This window comes from Haliotis rufescens, unplaced genomic scaffold (genome assembly GCF_023055435.1).
Source record: "Haliotis rufescens isolate VD_foot unplaced genomic scaffold, xgHalRufe1.0.p SCAF_22, whole genome shotgun sequence".
Classification (NCBI taxonomy): Eukaryota; Metazoa; Mollusca; class Gastropoda; order Lepetellida; family Haliotidae; genus Haliotis; species Haliotis rufescens.
The window spans coordinates 4,685,690-4,706,607 of record NW_025963913.1 but is presented as its reverse complement, the minus strand read 5'-3'; the positions used below and the strand labels follow the sequence as shown (position 1 = coordinate 4,706,607).

At 39.4% G+C, this 20,918-nt stretch overlaps 1 protein-coding gene across 8 annotated transcripts; it reads left to right on the top strand.

Annotated features, from left to right (window-relative positions):
- Positions 1 to 477: 477 nt before the first annotated feature.
- On the top strand, positions 478 to 20,080 carry LOC124136311 (mitogen-activated protein kinase 14-like). Of its 8 annotated transcripts, XM_048401448.1 has the most exons (15): positions 478 to 1,030; positions 8,348 to 8,477; positions 10,443 to 10,501; positions 11,406 to 11,517; positions 13,287 to 13,316; positions 14,580 to 14,627; positions 14,872 to 14,986; positions 16,226 to 16,297; positions 16,896 to 16,975; positions 17,660 to 17,738; positions 17,858 to 18,031; positions 18,422 to 18,767; positions 18,830 to 18,901; positions 18,964 to 19,328; positions 19,391 to 20,080. In XM_048401448.1, exons 1-12 carry the CDS (start codon positions 903 to 905, stop codon positions 18,457 to 18,459), a joined length of 1,065 nt encoding a protein of 354 aa, XP_048257405.1. In that variant the 5' UTR covers positions 478 to 902; the 3' UTR covers positions 18,460 to 18,767; positions 18,830 to 18,901; positions 18,964 to 19,328; positions 19,391 to 20,080. The 8 variants fall into 8 exon arrangements, with proteins under 8 accessions (XP_048257405.1, XP_048257404.1, XP_048257403.1 ...); XM_048401447.1 differs by having other exon boundaries at positions 18,422 to 18,812; positions 18,844 to 19,328; XM_048401446.1 differs by having other exon boundaries at positions 18,422 to 18,879; positions 18,916 to 19,328.
- The last annotated feature ends 838 nt before the right edge of the window (positions 20,081 to 20,918 follow it).

The following is a 20,918-nucleotide window of genomic DNA, read 5'->3' as shown; positions in this document are numbered from 1 at the left end:
CAAAGACTGCAGTGTTTCAGCATTGTAATTTTTTGTGAATACTTCCTTTTGCACGTCGGTGTATTAATAATGATTAAATAGCAATAATATTTGAAACTGTCCAAAAAAAGATCTCCACATGACTACCAGGTAATTTAATAATAGATTTTAAAGGATCTACACACGCGGACAGCCATATTACTGGTGCGGCAAAGCTTGAAACAACATATATCTGGAAACTTCCCGTGAACGACAGTAATCTACTTGTACGGACAATACTTATCAAGGAAATAACCATACACGTAGATAACGCTGTGTCTTTCGTAAGAAGGATCCATTCGCAACATGACAACTTCGTGATTACGTAAGGACTCGTCATCGACCGTTTCACTTCTCACCGCTCTCTGATTGGTTACCTATTTCCGTAATGAAAGGGGATTTCCCGTTGAAAACAAACAGCACGTGACCCCGACCATCGTGTTTACGTCATCAGCGGAGTCGATTGCCTACGCATGCGGAGTTGGGATTACCAAGCCATCTAACGGTGGAGATTTGTTTAATCAGTTGGGTAATCCTGCCTCTTGATGGAGTAACTTGCGGTTTTCGTATGCAGTGGAGCATTTTGCAGGAAGAGGCGCGTGCAAGCGGGGACACTCTTGCCACGCCCACTATCCAGGGAAAGGGAATATTTGCAGTCTCACTCATCTCGTAAGTCAGTGCCTTGTGCGAAACGAGGTCAAAATGACTGTTACTTCGCTACGCTTAGGTGAATAAGAGTGCCATCGCGGAAAGGTCGAGTGACTCATGGACCAGACCCGGAAATACGTTCGATGTTGAAAGAAAGAATCCTAGAGGATTAATCGTACTGATCAAAGTTCGGAAGAAGATTTTATAATCCTCGAGCAGTGATCTCGATAAGGATAATGTCGAAAGATCGTTCCCCTCCAAAACCCGGGTATTACCACACGGAACTTGTAAATACCCTCTGGGAAGTCCCCAACAAATACAAGAAGCTGAACCCGATAGGTACAGGGGCCTATGGGCAAGTTTGGTAAGTGTATTTTCACTGTGTATTGTTTACAGATGAACAGACCTTGACCATGAGATTCAAGGACGGTACAAAATAAGATGAAAACTTTTCAAATGAGACATGGTAGATCTGTATCTATGCAATGGGACGGTCTTTAGTAATATATATGTTTCATATTGTTATTCATATTATTTCATCGACAGATGAAGTAAACTTAGAAAAGACACAAAAGTTGTTTGAAGATACAGTAACAACTTTGGCTTTGTTATGAAATAGTCTTACACACCACACACACACACACACACACACACACACACACACCAATTCCTTTCAGGAAAAAGTAATGATTAGATTTTCATGAAAATAATTAATTTAAATGTGAGCCTGAAGACATTTTTATTTTGCCTATATTTAAAAAGAAAACTGTTGAAGGCATCTGTGTACATTGACTGTGGATGGATGTGTTTGGGGGGACTATGTACAGTGTGTATTTCGTCCCGTAAAGGTAGAAGGGAACACACACAGCTATGTTCTTCATCAGCAGTTACTTCGAGAAAATGAAATAATGGGAAGAGGGGTATTTGTAAAGCAAGGAAGGGATGAAAATCTAATAATAAATTTCCCATGACCTAACAATATAAACAGTGTGTGAATTATGCCTTTATAAACAGCCTCCTCACAGGTCCTTTGGTCATCATGATGTCACCAGTTGGTGAGCAATTGTTTGGCTGGTGATTGATTGAAAAGTTGTTTTGAGCAACGGTCAACAGTAATGTTGCAGACTAAATGATCAAGTCTGGCCATAAACTAGTGGTTTCACAACCATATGGGGGTGGATGGGGCATGAAGAAATACCATGGTTCTAGCTTTACATTATTTAAAAAAAAATATTTGAACATTATCTAGGGTTTAGGACTGGTCATTGTTATAGGGAAGGGAGTGTCATGAAAATATGTTACATGTATTCTTTTTAGGGGGAAATTGAAAAATGTTACATAAAATGTGGGGACAGCATCACTGGTATTGCAATGAACAATGCATGCCATTTGACGTCCCACGATGATGATTAAGACGTTTGCTTATTCAAAGTTCATGCACAAAAGTTATCATCACTCCTTTTTTATATGAAAACTTCTGTTCACCCCTCCCCTTGCAATGACTCTCCCACCAATGAAAACACTTTATTCAGCATGATGGGCGGACTTGTTGGGGGTGAATATAAATGATGTTTATATCAACAATAACTCAAATAAAGACCCTTTCATGAGAGATCTTGCAGCTTTTCATTGCAAACATACAACTAGCTCCTAAAGCTGAAGGTGCTGTCACCCATTTCATCCTGTAGCACACATTTATCATCTGTTCTAAGCATGGCTTGTGACATCTTGTAACATACTGAATCACAACATTCTGAACAAAAACTTGATACTTAGAAGTAATTACATGGCAGTTTTCATATCATATTCCATATCAACTGGAGACCTTCAGCGCTTGGGCTGATATGGGGTCGAGGGTTGATACAGGCGTTATATGAAAACTGCCATATAATAACTTCTAAGTATCAAGTTTTTGTTCAGAATGTTGTGATTCAGTATATTACAAGATGATTTTGTTCTAAGCCAAACAAACAAAACAAACACTTGTGAAAGTGTTTTTAATTTTTTGGTCAACATAATGTTCCTACTTTTTACTATGCTTCTCATATAGATAGTGAAGCTTTTCCATTCCAAGACGTCACGGCAGCTTTGCCGTCATCATGGTCATAGCCTGTTCGGTGAAGGTGTTCTTTCAGTTTAGGAAACATGTGGAAATCACTTGGTGCCAGGTTTGGCGAGTATGGAGGGTGAGGAAGCTCTTTGAACCCACATTCTCACATAGCAGCATTTGCAAGTCTAGAGGTGTGAGAAGAGGCATTATCATGAAGTAGTAGAACTCCTGCAGTCAGCATTCCTCGCTGCTTTTCTTTGATAGAATGTCTCAGGTGATGAAGCAAATTAGCATAGTAGGCACAGGTAATCGTCATTTGACTTTCTAAGTAATCAACAAGGATCACACACTTTGCGTCCCAGAATACAGTGACCATAACTTTCTTCACTGACCTTGAATGTCTTTGGTGCCGGAGAAGTGGAATAGTGCCATTCCATGGATTGATGTTTTGACTCGGATCATAGTGATAGACCCATGTTTCATCACCCATTACTAATCTCTTTTTGAATTTGACGAATTCCTCCTTAATTAGCTCTAAATTTTCTCTGGCAATGTCATTTCTTTTTTCCTTAAGATCAGAATTTAGAATCTGGGGCACCCAAAGAGCAGATATGTTATTCATCTGTAAATGTTCATGAATAATAGTTTCAAAGGATCCATGGCTAAGACTTGCAATGAACTACTCAAACAATGTACTACATTGACTAGTTCACTTTGTTAAAGCCTGTAGTTGAAAGTTAGTCAGGCTTAGAATTTTTTTACCAGCCCTCATAATAACCTTTCTATAATATGCCATAGCGCAAACTGTAAAATGTATCTATTTGTATTTGCAAATTAATGCAATACCTTTGGAAGACATTGTCATGGGAAAGCTAGCCAAGCAGATGAGCATACAACGCAATAAGGGATGTAATTCAAATTTTTACCACCACTGATATCGCCCTTTCAAACTGCATTGATAACCTATATCAGCACAGCAGGGTTGTAATACGGGTCAGGTTATTACAACACTGAGATATGATCGTCTCATTGTTGGCTCTATCGCACCTGCAAAATGCCTCATATCATTGACCGATATATGATAAGAAAAATAATTTCCCCAATGATATTCTAGGAAACTCTATCATTCATTGTAATGGTACAGGGAAATCACTCAATAATTAATAATGTATCAATGGACTATCACAATTGCAAACCCATGATGATCAGATCCTGATCTGAAGGTGAGGTGTGGTTTAATGTTGCGTTCAACATTATCATGATTATTGCACTTATATCATGTATATAGCATGTGCATGTATATATGCACATGTGTGTGTATGTGTGTGTGTGGCTGCTTGTATTAGTCCAGACTTATGCTGATTTTAAAGTGCTAGCCGACTGAGATACCATGCGTCAGTGTAACATAACTACCCCATTTAGACACAGTATACTGACTCTGAGCCCACCAGTCCTTGTTTTAGCCCCTTATGCTGAATGCCAGGCGGGGTAACAAGTACCATCGTTTAGTGTGTTTTGGTGTGATGTGGCGTGGGATTGAATCCAAGAATATCACTCTGCGGTCAGACGCTCTATCCACTAGACCACCGAGGTAGTCCTTGCCAGCTAAGGGACGTAACTCCACCCATTCAGTCGGATCACTGTGCACCTGTGTCCCACGACACATCAAGGCTATAGACACAGATAACAGGTTATTCAATATCAAGTTTGCAACTAGAGATAGTAGAGATTTTAGGTGACATAGAAACCAAGCCTGATATTTAAGACCCTTTTTGTGCACATAACAGGCTTCTCCACTCCAGTGTAACTGCATGTGATATCTGCTCCACTGTATAAACACTGCCTCCTGCTTGTGTCTTCTTTGAGAGGCATTTAGAAGTTGAGGTGCTAAGTAAGGGTAAGACACATGGATGAACAACTTCTTTATTACAATTAGGAGCAACGTTTCGGTGTAGGTTCTAACACCGTTATCAAACAAGTGATGTTCAGTTCTCGTCAACCATACTCTGCACATCACTTGCTTAATAACAGTGTCAGAACCTACACTGAAACGTCGCTCCTTATTGTAGTTCATCCATAAATCTTATCCTTACTTAGTACTCCAACTTCTAAATGTCTCTCAAAGAAGTTAGGCAAGACTCGGCTTACAGGTTTAACTGACCCTAGATATATGTAAAGTAGCAAAAAACATATACTGATGAAAATGAGTATCATCAGGGAACATTTAGTTTTAGACACAGTAAAATGATTTATGCTATCATGGGTTCCCAGCCTTGGCTACCAAATACACGTTGGAACAATACGCACAAACACATCTCAACATTTGAATCTGACTTGTGTTGAATTTGTATGCGTGCTATTTCAAATGTACTGACATTATAGCATATTTCCCTATATATTTAATTGTTCCGTTATTCGTTTCCATCATTATACCTGAAAAGCACCATTTTATATTCCTGTGAATGCAAACGTATGTAGTACATGTAGTAACCACAAACAAATTTGTGTATACAGTAAGTGTAATTGACAAGACAAGCTTTACTTACACTGCTCATATCAACAAAAATACCCTGACAAAAATATGTAAAATTTATTTTATATTTTTTTCCTTACCTACTGACCTGGATTTGGCCCAAAAATATCTTACACTAAGATATAGAACCAACTATCACTTGCTTAAGACATGGTAAAATGCACCTGACCATGCCTACGGGAACAAGTTTTAAATAAGTCTGTGTGAAACTATAGAACTACAGTAGAACCTTGATGCGTTGAACTTGGATGTGTCAAATTCCCTGTTGTCTCGAATTCATTTGGGAGTACCAAGTATTCAAATTAAGGCTAAAATTCCCCTGTTGACTCGTACAGTTCAAAATAAATAACGTCCACACACTGACAGTCACCAAACTTTCAACTTTCAACTGACTTCACACACAACTGACTGACCTCACTGAACTTGACGCAATGACATCAAATGCTTTTACTCTGCCAATACCCAATCAAGCTTAGTTTTAACAAGCACACTTTACATCAATGGTGCAAGCTGATTACTGTATACACATTAGCAGTTAGTTACTTAATTGTTCTCACGTGACTGCCGATGACACGTGAATATTGACAAATGAATATAAGGGATTAAGGTTATGTTAGTGAATCTATTATTCAAGATATGACTTAAACAAGGATGCCACTCCAGATGGGGGACAGTAAGATCAATGATACACCTGAGTTGCCATCCCCTTCACAACCAGAAGCCTCGGCACTGAAATTTATGTACGCCTTTAAATCTATTTTTGTGTCTGAACCTGGCAATAACATTTTATAACATGATGTTTGATTTTCGAAAACAATCGTTGTGTCCCACTCGTGGGGAACAAGTTGGAGACAATGAGGTTCAACTGTATGTGTGATAATACTATATTCCTTTGAACTTATATTGAACTCTCCCCTATGACTGATGTTGGAGTCCTCAACAGGAGGTTACACAGGAACTGGATGTTCAGGAAATACAACCTCTCATGACACTGAATCACTCCATGTGTTGACAGCTGTTGTCTTTAGGAAAGGAAAACAAAATTAAAGGATTCACCAGTTCAAAGTTATTCCAGAAATTCCCATTTAACAAACAAGGATAACAGGACAAGTTCCTTGTTTTCTTATGTACTCTCAGTGTTGACCACCTTCAAGTTTTACAAGGACATGGGTGGTCCAGTTGTTTAAGGCCCTGGCATTGGTACGGACCAATTCAGTTTGCTTTGCAGGACTGCAGAATCCTGTGATTGTGAGTTCGAATGCAAGATTCACCCAGATGATTCTTTCTTTGTTTCTTGTTTAATGCCACACTCAGCAATATTCCAGCTATATGTGGTCTGTAAATAATCAAATCTGGACCAGACAATCCAGTGACTGACATCATGAGCATCGATCTATGAAATTGGGATACCATGACATGCATCATCCAAGTCATCGAGTCTGACCACCCGATCCCCTAGTTGCCTCTTACAACAAGCATGGGTTGCTGAAGACCTATTCTAGCCTGGATCTTCACGGGTAGATCTTTATAATGCTGTACACTGTGTGTAATGGTAGCAAGAACTAAGATCAGATTTTAATGAGATGGAACTTAGTTTTTTGCTATTGATTGATGCCAAGTAGTACGTATAATAGGTGATAGAATTGAAATACTGTTGAAAGTAGTGTTGAACATTGCTGAACCCCGCAGAACACTCCCTCAACAATATGGACATTGCCGTGTATTTGCATAATATTCCAGGTATGTGGTATGGCTTGTCTCCCTTCACCACACTCAGGTATATGAATCTGTCTGGGTACAGTGCTGTTGCCCTAATTGTCCCACCATTAATTGTCGCTGAGCTACCTCCTTCCCAGAGTTCGTGTAAGCTGTCAAGGAGGTTTTGCTTCTGTAGAGGAGCTTTTCAGTGTTGGAGGAATACTTGCCCTTGGACCCGTGAAGATCTGGCCTGCATCATTGTGTAGTTAAAACACTCGTCTACGTACAACAAATTGTCAGAGAACTAAAAAAAAACATTGTCCAAAATCACCAAATGAGGTTCTTTTATTTTTTAAGCCACTGTCAATATGAGGCCAGTTATCAAAACAATCTTGACTTTATAAGTATATATTTCTTTATTTCGTTAGCTCACAAATCTTTGAATAAACTTCATTCTTATGTACCAAGTGACCTTTTTTAGAAACATTAGAATTGATCTTCAGCAACCCATGCTTGTTGTAAGAGGCGACAAACAGGATTGGTTGGTCAGGCTTATTGACTTGGTAAAATGAGTCTCACATCGCGAAGTGCATCAAATCACGTGAGCTCCTTGATTAAAATCATGAAAAGGTGTGGTAAATATCTGTTGACAACGAGTTGGAGGTGCACATGCTTTGCAAATTCTGCAATCGACCGAATTCAGCACGAAAGTTTACGAACCGGATTTCGATTTTTTGTGCCCGATTTTGATTGGACTATGCATAGACTCGTTAGCCCAGCCAAAATGTAACTCCATAATACAAGCCTAGTTCAGCAAGGGTGGAAACTGGACTTTTATAGTCAGTTAACTCTCTTGCTTCGGGAAGATGGGACGGGATGTCTGTGTTTTCACTGTGTATCAGGAAGTTCAATGAAAAAAATACATTTTATTAAATGTCTGATGTGCAGCAATCTTTTTGTTAAAAATGTCTAAAAGGGTATTTAGAGCCCAGACATATTCTGGACTCTTCACTGGGTATGAATACTTTTCCTTTTAATTATAAGTATCATCACCTAATTTTAAAATGCAGAACTTGTCATGGCAACACGAATATCCCATCCATGGTTTATTGCATTGACTAATACTTATCAGATAAAAGATTATTTAGCGGAATTTTCAGTGAAACAGTAAATTACGATAACTTTCCCTTTGTGCAGTGTGGATAAACATGGCTGGTTTGAGATAAGCAGGTATTACTGAGTATTTGAATCCTGCAAATTTACAAATATCAAACCTTGGCTTCTTCAGCAGTGCAAAACACCTCTCTCAATCGTTGACACCGTAGCTTACATGCCCAAGATTTTAAGGATACTTTCTGAAAGTGTTTTAGTGTTAAACTTCTGTTTGTTGATTATTTCAGCTCTGCTACTGATACAACAACCAACAAGCAGGTGGCCATCAAGAAGCTAGCTCGGCCATTCCAAACAGAGACTCATGCTAAACGTGCTTACAGGGAAATACGGATGCTGAGGCACTTTCATCATGAAAACGTAAGAGTAACAATAAGACTTCCTTTCATCTAAGTAGAGCGTCCGCCCGGAGAGCGGAAGGTCCAGGGTGCGATCCCGGGCCGCGTCATACAAAAAGACGTTAAAAGATTGTACTTGTTGTTACCCTGTCTGGCGCTCGGCATTAAGGGGCTAAAACAAGGACTGGTCGGCTCGGAGTCAGTATACTGTGTCTGAGTGGGGTATTCATGTTAAACTGCGGCATGGTATCTCAGTGAGCTAGCACTATAAATCGGCATCAGTCCGGACTAGTACAAGCAGCCACACACACACATACACGTGCATGCACGTCGCTATATAAGTGTAATAATCTTGGACGCGACGTTAAACCCAATTTCACCTCACCTCCTTTCATCTAATGATCAGTTAGGCCAGCAGCATTTTCTCCTATTTCTTTTGGCCTCTAAACGTGTTAGTTTTTTCAAATTTATTCAGATATGCATGCTGTTTGATTGAAAATATTCTCTTCTGTTGTTTGTATTTTTGTTTAGACTCTTATTTCTAGGTTTTTCTTTGGTTATCGGCCCTGACAACTTTAATGTGGTCCAATGTATATTTGTACATGGACCAAGAAACTGTAAATCAAGAACAGAGTGTCCACACCAGATTGACGGATAAGAGTTAAGGGACAGTGAATATTCTTGGGGGCCTTGGGATTTTAGTTGGAGAATATGTTTTCAGTTACTCCTTTAACACGTTGAAGACATTCTTTTTGTCTGAAAATAGGTGCCAAACAATGTTTCAAATGAGCACAACAGATTTATTTCAAGATACAGCATGTTGAGTTAGGGCTTGATTTAGCTGTATGAAACATCGCCTATTATTGAAAAATGCAAGCTAATAGTTATGTCTACATGTACCGAGTGTATAGGAAAATGTTTCAAATTTGAGTTTAAAACTTACATGCCCACATTACATCAATCTTTGGACACACTCAATACCTCTAAGCTTTATTTATGATAATATGTTAATACTCCCTGTGTTATATGTAATCTGTCATGCTTTCTGTCAAACAATAGGTAATTCAGGATTATGTGCACATATTTCAACTTTGATAAATATATGGGACCAGGGTGCAACCTGGTTTTGTCTGGTCACTCAATATTTATTTTGTGAACTTGTTTTTTCTGTATATTTTGAAACAAATTCATTATTTTTTAACGATTCGCATCCACCCCCACCTTACCCCAGCAGAACAATCAATACTCTATTCGACGTAATAAGCGCCCCGGTCTAATAAGCGCCCACGGCAACATTTGCCAATATATTGGCTAGTGAACAATCCAAATTAGTACCCCTTCCGATTGATCAATGTACACAACACTTATTTATTCGCGTATAATATGCACTTGTGTGTTATATGCACCCTTAATTATGGGCAATTAAATTCTGGAAAAATATGTCTGTCGTATATAAACTTTTCAGGCTGTCAGCATAAACCATGAAATTTATCTTTCAACTTGGATTTTTTCACCAAAATAATATTCTACTAAGAGCCCCCTATTTAGATTTTTGAGAGCGCCCTGGGCGCTAATTACATTAAATACGGTACATGCAATATTATTTGTCTGAAAAAGTAATATTCACAGTGTCATAAAACGATTTGGAGTAAGAAACATAATAATATAAATGATGTGTATGGCACATATCTAGTACTTGGGGCTTGGGTGTGGAAATACAGACCCATGTACATTAGCCTGCTTGACAAAATTTAAGCCATGTTGGCCGTTGTCGCCCCCAAATAATATTAAGTTAAAATATTATTGAAAGAGACCATTGACTTATCTGTGGGGACATAGACATTCATGTAATTGTTATGAAATCAAATGTAAATTATGTGAGTTGCCAGAAGTTATCTGAAACCATCCCTGTGCATGGAAGTGGCTGGGTGTCGTCTCCGGACACCTGTTGTTCTCAACTGCTGAAGGTGTTGACTCCATGTTTCAGATAATATGTCTGCAGGATTTGTTCACTCCAGACCAGACGTACGACAGGTTCGGTGATGTGTAAGTATAACAAATGCAACAGGCATTTATGAACAAGGTTTAGCTTTGTTTATTTGGCTGTAATATTCTGAATGCCACAAGAAATAATTTATTCATTTAGATGAGCCATGTTCAATAAAACAAAGACTCAACTTTTAATATCTCCCTTTGGAAATTGACAAGCAAAAACTAAAGTCATGTTATTACAACCAAACAGGAGCTGTCATAAAGATATGTTTGTTTGTTTGTTTGTTTCATGTTTAACGACGCACTCAGTGATATTGTGGGAGCTATATGGCGGCAGTCTGTAAATGGTCAAGTTGTGACCAGACAAGCCAATGATTGATATCATGCGGGTCAATCTTCACAATAGTATATCATGACATGCATCAGCCAAGTCAGCAAGTCTGACCACCCAATCCTGTTAGTCCCACAACATGGGTTGCTAAATCTTCCTCACAGGGTGTCACAGAGATGTATACAAATGTCCTCTCCGTGCAGGGTGCTCTGTTATGTCTTTATGTACACTCAGTGTAGTGGTCTATGGGAGATAACTTAGGGAGTAAGAAAGGGGGGAGTTCCAACATGTCCGCCTGCATGTATGCCATGTGCTCTGTGTGAATTAAAACCCTTATTCTACATTTCCTGAATCCATTATACAACATGCTCCTGAATTATTGGATCAGTCGGTCAGGTTAAGTAACTTATTCAACTGTGTGTCATTGATGTGTAGATTGTTGCTCATAATATCAATCACTGGAATGGTGGGTCCAGACTCGTGATGTCAACAGGCAGCCGTCATATAGCTGGAATATTGCTGAATATTATATTGCAAAAAAAGAAATAAACAAATCCTACATGATGAATTATTATTCATGTTTAATGCACTGGTAGCTGTTACCCTGCACCATTGTTTTGCCTGTAGATACCTGGTGTTGCCTTATATGGACACAGACCTGCATGAGATCCTCAAGCTGCAGGCTCTGTCTAATGACCACATACAGTTCATGCTGTACCAGATTCTCAGGGGACTCAAGGTGAGTTACTCTCAACACATCTCTGTATGGTGCTCTGCAGAGTTATGTCCCTTAGTCATGCCAGGATCTGCCGATCATAGATGAGTATGTTAGATTCACCCTGATTATGATCCATGTTCTGTTGGTTAAGTACCCATGTTGTGGGTTTTACTGAAGTGGAAAATGTCTATGACCTGTGTCATGTTGGGCTTTTCTCCCACAACAAATAGACATGATGTCATCTCAATGAAATACTGTACAAAGTGGTATTCTCACCTACTGACTTACAGTAATTCTTCTTCATATAAACACATTTTGTAACTTTCCTAACTTTTTTAAACATGTTTTTAAAATATGCCAATACGGTGGGCCAAAAAGGGCCCTTATCATACCTAATTCACTGTGAACATCAACCTGATGTGCATCAGGTGTCAAAGGAACTGACAGACAAGCTGCTGCCACCATTACAGCCTTGACCCAAGGGGGCTTAACGGCTTCATATGACCATGGTGTTGTCATATTTACCTCCCCTATATTCATGGACATCCTTGAAAATCCATATCTCCCTTTTACAGTCATGCCCCGCTTATACGGACTTCAGATATCCAGAAACCTCGGTTCCCAGACAATTTTCATTCAAAACGAAATAATTACTATATAAATTTACCCGTATATCAGGAAATTCAGTTTCCGGAACCGGACGGTCATTTTCATACACAAAACACTGAAATGCACACAAAATTGTCTCACTTATCCGGACAATACACTTCCGCGGATGGTAATCCTTCCGCTGGTGGTAATCCTTTGATTCGTGAGAAGTCAATTAACCAAGTGACACTGAGTTACGTTTGAGACGAGCTTGTTTATTGTACATGTAATCCCCTTTGATAAATATGGCGTCTGTGGAGGTCAGAGGTCAAAGTTGGGTAAGTATGGCCTGTCAACTCACAAGGAGGCTCGTGCTTGTATAGAGACCTTGATTATCTATTACGAGAACACAGGCGATCTGGAAAATTTGGAATTATTGTTTAAAATTCAAACCTCAAAATGTGGTAAAGTTCCATGACAGACTTTTTGAAATGTGTATGAATAAAGATTGAGTGGATGTATCTGTTTGCTCTGTCATCTGTGATGAGTTGCATAATGGAAGGGAAGTAACTCTTCCAGTAAGAAGCTGGTTTCAGTTATACGGAAATTCATTTATATGGACGAATTGTGAAATGACGCAAGTGTCCGTATAAACGAGGCACGACTGTATTATGATAAACACCCAGCACCCATTCATCACCATAGCTTTGTTTGGGAAATGACATCACAATCGTCATCTCTCTTATCACCAAATCTCGCTCCTCAACTTGAAATCAATGCACTATCAAAATAAGTCTACTCAATATGAATCCAGGATTGATCTAATTTCAAAATTGCATCCTCATAATGGTGATCCCTTGATACATTTACTTGAATCAAAAGACTGTCATAAATGTTTTGGCTAGAAAAAATGTTTTTCTGAGAAATAAGAGGTGGAGAATCTATGGTATACATTGACAGTAGTATTTCAGTAGAGCACTATTAGTATTGCCATTTGTTTCAATCATTAAGAAGGGTAATTAGACTGGTTAAGGTATATATTGTTATATAATGGAGTTATATTAATAATACACTGGAAAATTGATGATAATTAATAAATTGATGAAAAGGTTTCTGATTCCCAACTATTTCATGTATTCTGTTGCTATCATCAGTTCCTTGGCTTTCTTTGTAACATTGTGGGCTTTTTCTTATTTTTGCAGTACATTCACTCGGCTGGCATCATTCACAGAGTAAGTGGACAGTTTGCTAATTTAAGAAAGAAACATCGAGTGGGATGTGATTATCATACAATAAAACACTGCAGGGAGAATAAACAATATTATGTACAGCCTCTTTAGGGATGTTGCTAAAATGTACAAGCTTTAAAAATATTTACCTGTATTTAAATAATGATAACTCCCTGAATAGAATCCGACCTTGGCAATATCGGACAAGTCCATTTTATAAACAGGTTGGTTTAATTTGGTCTTTTCCTGCATGTACCCGGTACTCACAATTTTCATGTTGAATGTCTGTACCTTTTCTCCCAATACCGATTGTCATATTTCTCCCACTTTTGGGTGCGATCTTTCGGCTTTTGTGTTTATCTGTGTTGCCCAGCTACATCTATGGGGAAAAACTCACTAGATACTTCCCTCTCAATAATAACATTGATCAATTTACGACGTCATGAAGTTGCGAGTGCATGTTCGAATCTCCAGAAATGATGTCATGATAGAACAATGTTTTATTGTGAAATAAGCCACGCTTCATTCTTAATTGTTCTTTGCGATTTATCACTTAACTATTAAATATTGTCTTCTAAGCCTCTAATAGGAAGTACAAAGTCATTATACTGTAAATCACACATAGTAATACCAATTCTAGGAAGGAATTTTCTATTTCAGTCAGTGTAAATCCATGGGAATTCTGGACAGAATATATTTTCCCTCTTTTTAAAAAAAATATTTCGAGATAAAGTCGCTACAAATATATATTTAACCTTGAAGCAAAGAGAAATCTTATTTCCTTGCACTAAAAATCCTCATGGTAACCGACAAGTTGACTTCGTTTAAAAAATATACTCATATGAATATCGCCAATGTTTTGTTTAACAACAAACATTGATAAGGTACTTTATTTGCCGGTCCACAGGGACCGTCAGTTACATGAATTACTGGTCCAAGCCTAATTTTACCTGTAAAAACTGGTAATTACCGGTAAACGGGAACACTGTCACGATCACGTGTTTCGGGAAGACAAAGTCAATATTTGACATTCTGGTAGCCACGTGCTTGTTTTTCACTGGTTGTACTATAATATCACCTCAGCTGGGTATGATGGGTTTTTTTAAATACCGCCTTTTATATCAACATGATTAGTGACATCATTTCACTAGAAAGTAACAGGCCAAATGAGCAGTTGGATCCCTTCACAAGGTACTCCCTTGTTCAAACATAGGGTTACATCTTGATATTGTAGCGAGTTGTTGTAATACTATCATTCTGTTTCAGGATCTGAAACCCAACAACATAGGCGTAAATCAAAACTCGGACATTAAGGTGAGACTTAGCCATGAGAGGTCTGTTGTCATTGTTTATGTACAAACTTTCAATTTTTTTTAGTGCATACCCTGAACTATACTAGTGAGATATTTAAATGAGATGTCACAAGAATTGCTACCTCGTTACTTTCATTTGTTGTGAGTGATAATTCCCTTTCATTTATATGGAAACATATTTTGGTAAAATCATTTTTCCAAATATAGAGTCTATGGTCATGATGGTGTATTTTTGTGTTCTATAGATTTTAGATTTTGGGTTAGCTCGGTCAAGCGCAGAGGAGATGACGGGTTATGTTGTTTGCCGTTGGTACCGAGCCCCAGAAATCATGCTCAACTGGATGCACTACAATCAGAAAGGTATTTAATACATAGACATATATATTGTACATATTGCCATACAGGCAGACAGACCCAAAACTAAAACATGATATTGTTTCACAGTCTGTGCCAAACACTTTTAATTCTACCTGCCCAAAATTGTATTTGGCATAAATTTTGAAGTATATTTTAGTGTATGCTGATCCTACTTATAAGATGTCTTTATATATTTCCCCATATCTAAAATCACCCTGTGTGGAATCAAGGTTTGAATAGGCGTTCAGCAACCTCTACAGGTTGTAAGTGGCCACCGAACCGATCAGGTGGCCAGCCTCTGTGACTTTTGTTGATTACGTGTCATCGTACCCCAATGATGAGGATTGTTGCTCACGATATCGATCACTGGAGTGTCTAGGCCAGACATGATTATTTACTGGCATCCATCATATGGCTGAATTAATGCTGAGTGTGGTGTAAATCCACAAACAAAGAAACTATATCTAACCTCGCTGTATGAATAATGTAAGATGACACACTAACCTCTTACTAAGTTTATAACCATTGTATAAGAGATATTTCTGCCATTATTTAGAGGTTATTATATGCAGTTTTCATATCATACCCGATGTCAGCCCCCCGAGAGCCCCATATCATCCTGAGACCCCTATATCATCCTGAGACCCCCATATCATCTCGAGACCCCCATATCAGCCTGAGAACCCCATATCAACCCGAGACCCCTATATCAGTCTGAGACCCCCATATGAGCCTGAGACCCCCATATTAGCCTGAGACCCCCATATTAGCTCGAGACCCCCATATCAGCCTGAGACCCCCATATCAGCCCCAGACCCCAGAGACCCCCATATCAGCCTGAGACCCCTATATCAGCCCGAGACCCCCATATCAACCCTATATAAACCACAACATAAAACTGTAATATGTATCTATTTGCAAGTGATTGCAAAATATTTTCACCTTGTTTGGAAGTCATTGTCATGGGAAAGCTAGCTGAGCAGACGGGGAAATGTAACTCTAATTTCTTACCACTCAGGATGATATCGATCGCTCATTCAAAATACATATCACAAGCCATATCAGCCCAGTAGGGGGTGTGATACGGGGGTGGTTATTACACCCCCTGTGTGTGACATGACTGTCCATGTTGGCTCTAAGGCCCATGCAAAATGCATCATGTCATTGATAGGTATATGATAAATGGTATTATTTATAACCCAACAACCATAACAATGGCTTTTTTGTTTCTTCTGTTGACAGTGGACATCTGGTCCGTTGGCTGCATCCTGGCCGAGATGATCACCAGGAGACCCCTGTTCAAGGGCTCAGACCGTATCCTTGCCTCCGTGTAGGATGTTGTCGTGACCAGGCAATGTTATTTAGTTCTCCAAGTTGAAAGTCTTACAGCCACACTAATAGACCTGAAAAGAGGTCACAAGTAGACATGCACGGTAGGAATGCATTAATCAGGGATGAAGGGGACAGGTACAATAATACATGTGCTAATGACATAGTCACAAGCAAGCAGAATGCACTATTCACAAGGTCACAAACAGACAGACATACTATGAATGAACTATTGACAAGGTCACAAGCAGACAGGGACACTATGAATGAACTATTCACAAGGTCACAAGCAGACAGGCACACTATGAATGAACTATTCACTAGGTCACAAGCAGACAGGCACACTATGTATGAACTATTCACAAGGTCACAAGCAGACAGGCACACTATGAATGAACTATTCACAAGGTCACAAACAGACTATGAATTAACTATTCACTAGGTCACAAGCAGACAGGCATACTATGAATGAACTATTCATATTTAGACTGGGACACAAGAGAAGAATAATTCAGTGTCAGACACTGATTTCAGCACAGATTGTATTGTGGAACCTTGTTTGTCTCCGTGACGTCTGTCTCAGATATTGACCAGTTGAACAGGATACTGCAGCTGACCGGGACACCCAGTGAAGAGTTTATTGCGAAGATGGTCAGCGGGGATGTAAGTATCGGAGACTTCTAGTCCCCAATGTGCCCAGCGTGTTGTGAGAGCTCACTACAAGTGTTGGTTAAGATGGGTGATGGAGACTAGAACTGGGGAAGAGACAGTGTGGCATTGCACCACAAAGTCAGGCCAATTCTTTGTCTTGTTGCATGGATGATTCACTTCCCTTAAATCTCAATGTTTTTATTGAAAATTAGGGGGCTGTTAAACAACTTTCAATGTTAGATTTTGTCATAACCTATATCAAAGAGATCAAGAAACTGTAAATCAACACTGCCCAGAAAATCCATGCAAACAAGACAACCATGTTGTCGCTAATAAATGAAAAACCTTGTACTGGTTTTTGTGCTAGGATTCTCTTCCTTATCTTTTATTATCTGTCACATATAGGTAGGTACTGACCTAACCTTGGACAAAAAACCATTAGGGAATTCCATGTGATTTTTTGTTTTGTTTATGTTTTGTGAATGCTGCACTCAGCTATATTCCAGCTGCATGACGCCAGCCTGTAAATAATCAAGTCTGGGACAGACAATCCAGTGATTGATATTATGAGCAACGCCCCATGCCATCGTGGTACAATGACATGCTATCAACTAAGTCTTTGAACCCGACTACTCGATCCATTTAGTCACCTTGTATGACTTCCATATGACATTATCTCTGTTTATCTTCCTCCAGGCACGAAGATTCATACGGTCACAACCAAAGTCAAAAAGGAAGAATTTTTCAGAATATTTCCACAATGCTGATCCTCATGGTAAATACATTGAAACCTTTTCCGTTCATGCAATGTAGCTCACAGTTATTGTGTTGACAACACCACCTGAAACTGTAATCTCCATCTACAGGTAGTCATGTTTTAATATCATTTTTCAGCTGTTGACCTTCTGGAAAAGACCCTTGACCTTGATCCAGATTCCCGTATATCCATAGAGCAGGCACTGGCACACCCCTACCTCCGTCAGTTTTATGACCCCGAGGACGAACCTCTCTCCCCACCCTTTGACAGTTCATTTGAAGATCTGAAGCACGATTGTGAAGGATGGCGAAGTAAGTGAAGTTTCTCTTTTCCAAATGCCTTTATATCAGTGTGATTAATTATTACAGCTAAAAACCTGCTGTTGTACAAAGCGACCTTAGCGCTAAGGTGATCGTAACTCCCATACCTTAACATAGACTTACAACAGTCATAGCGCTAAGGTTGTTTTGTACCACGGCATCCAGGTTATCATAGGGTTGTTTACATAATTCCATGATCTCCTGACTAAAACCACTTTCGTCATGTCTGGTGTAGGTGTTACGTACTAACTACATCTTCTTGTGATGTAGCATCAGCTCGTTGCTGCATTTGCTCTTCATCATTCATTGCTACCAACAAGTTTAACTTTTTTTCATGTTTTCATCTTCAGTTTTGTTCCATGGTATTTTACTGTTTTGCAGGGTGTGTGTATGATGAGATCTGCAAGTTTAGTCACTGAAGTCTATGGCAAACATATCAGGAGCGTGTGTTTGTTGACATCCTACATCAATCAACTGGTGCTCTTTCTACCCACAAGGTCATACCACAGCAGATACCTGTGCAGACTCGACATATCACAGAGGAGGAGTGGTCTCCATTGTGGTCAGTGCAGGAATATATACTACAGGAAGGCCACAATACAAAGAACACCCCACACCAAGGACTCAAGGCCATGAAATAGTGGCAGCTAAAACACACCCCAGGCAGGCCACTGAAGCAAGGTCATACCACTGGGAGGTCACTGCAGCAAGGTCATACCACTGGGAGGTCACTGCAGCAAGGTCATACCACAGTGGAGGTCACTGCAGCAAGGTCATACCACAGTGGAGGTCACTGCAGCAAGGTCATGTCATACCACAATGGAGGTCACTGCAGCAAGGTCATGTCATACCACAATGGAGGTCACTGCAGCAAGGTCATACCACAGTGGAGGTCACTGCAGGAAGGTCATACCACAGTGGAGGTCACTGCAGCAAGGTCATGTCATACCACAATGGAGGTCACTGCAGCAAGGTCATACCACAGTGGAGGTCACTGCAGCAAGGTCATACCACAGTGGAGGTCACTGCAGCAAGGTCATACCACAGTGGAGGTCACTGCATCAAGGTCATACCACAATGGAGGCCACTGCAGCAAGGTTATACCACAGTGGAGGTCACTGCAGCAAGGTCATACCACAGTGGAGGTCACTGCAGCAAGGTCATACCACAGTGGAGGTCACTGCATCAAGGTCATACCACAGTGGAGGTCACTGCAGCAAGGTCATGTCATACCACAATGGAGGTCACTGCAGCAAGGTCATACCACAGTGGAGGTCACTGCAGCAAGGTCATACCACAGTGGAGGTCACTGCAGGGAGGTCATACCACAGTGGAGGTCACTGCAGCAAGGTCATGTCATACCACAGTGGAGGTCACTGCAGCAAGGTCATACCACAATGGAGGTCACTGCAGCAAGGTCATACCACAGTGGAGGTCACTGCAGCAAGGTCATGTTATTCCACAGTGGAGGTTAACAGTAGTTCTCAGATTATGAAGATTCCCTTGCATAATGACAAAAGCATATACTAAGTATTATTGTGAAGCATGTTAAGATATGTTATCATTGTTTAGGAACTGCTGATGCATGTAGTTAGTTCACAAGGACTGAATCCAGATGCACATGAATTAGTTACCAAAGACTGCTGTACATAGAGACCTTGCAGCTTTGCAGCACAAAATGTGTGTTTGGAATTGTTCGATCTATTAGCTATCAGCCAAGACTTAATTTTCCTTTTGAAACCTTTTTTTTTTAAAAGCTGCTTCCATTTGAACTCCCACATTTGTCATTACAATTAAACGGTTGGTTGTCTAAGGTGTATATAATAATTATGATAATTATTGCAATATCAGCATTATTTATTTCAATGGAATATATAGATATATGATATATCAGTTGAATTTGGCTCCAGTACAAAAGGAATATAAGGTCTTTGAAGGGCATTTAGAAGTGATTAACATAAGGAAGAGAATATATGGATGTCAACTTCTTTATTATGAGGAACACAACGTTTGGAGTATATGCTTACTCCTTCATCAGGTGAATGAATGCCATGAGGCAGAGAGCATATATATATGTACATGTAAGGACAACAACATTAATAAGATAACAAAAGGTGAAAAATAACAAAGGGTAGAAGCTAACAAAGGAAGCCAACAGATGATTGGCGCTACTAGGTGATTAGCACTAGACAATGGAAGCCAACACGTAAGTTATCATAGCTAAGTAATTACATGTACATATATATGCTCTCTGACATCAAGTTGACATCCATATATTCTCTTTGTTAAAAGGAATATACTTGATAACTCATCCATGCATAACTCACTTATGGAGCATTACAGAAACTGTTGGCACAATGTTTGATATGTAAAATAAGCAAGTCTGTGATTATGATAGAATTATCTGGATCTGGGTGAATAGATCACACTTAGCAATCAGTTCTAGCCAATATAGTGCGTTGTTTGATTTGGCCCAGGTGATGTGAACAAACCATCACACAGTCTAGTTGTACACTATCAGAAGCCTTAGGGGTATATCTCTGTGTTTTGTGTGTAATAAAACATGGACAGAGAATTATCAGGGTATTTCTATCTTAAAGTTGTTCCTGGGCCTTGTGAAACACAATGTTGCACATCCAATCCACTGCTCATCAAATGGCATCTTCTTTAAATGCTAATGAGAAAGAAAATATGTTGCTCAATCCAAAATGACCTTCTTAAAGCTTCGACTGAGCCAACATTTCTGGCTTTAGGGAAAGTTCCAGCACATGTATCAGCTAAAATTAGATTCAATGGAACAAATCTCAAAAAGTGTCTGTCTTTTCATCCCGAAAACAAAAACTAACACTTACAGTAGGGAAAAAAATGTCTCTGTGTG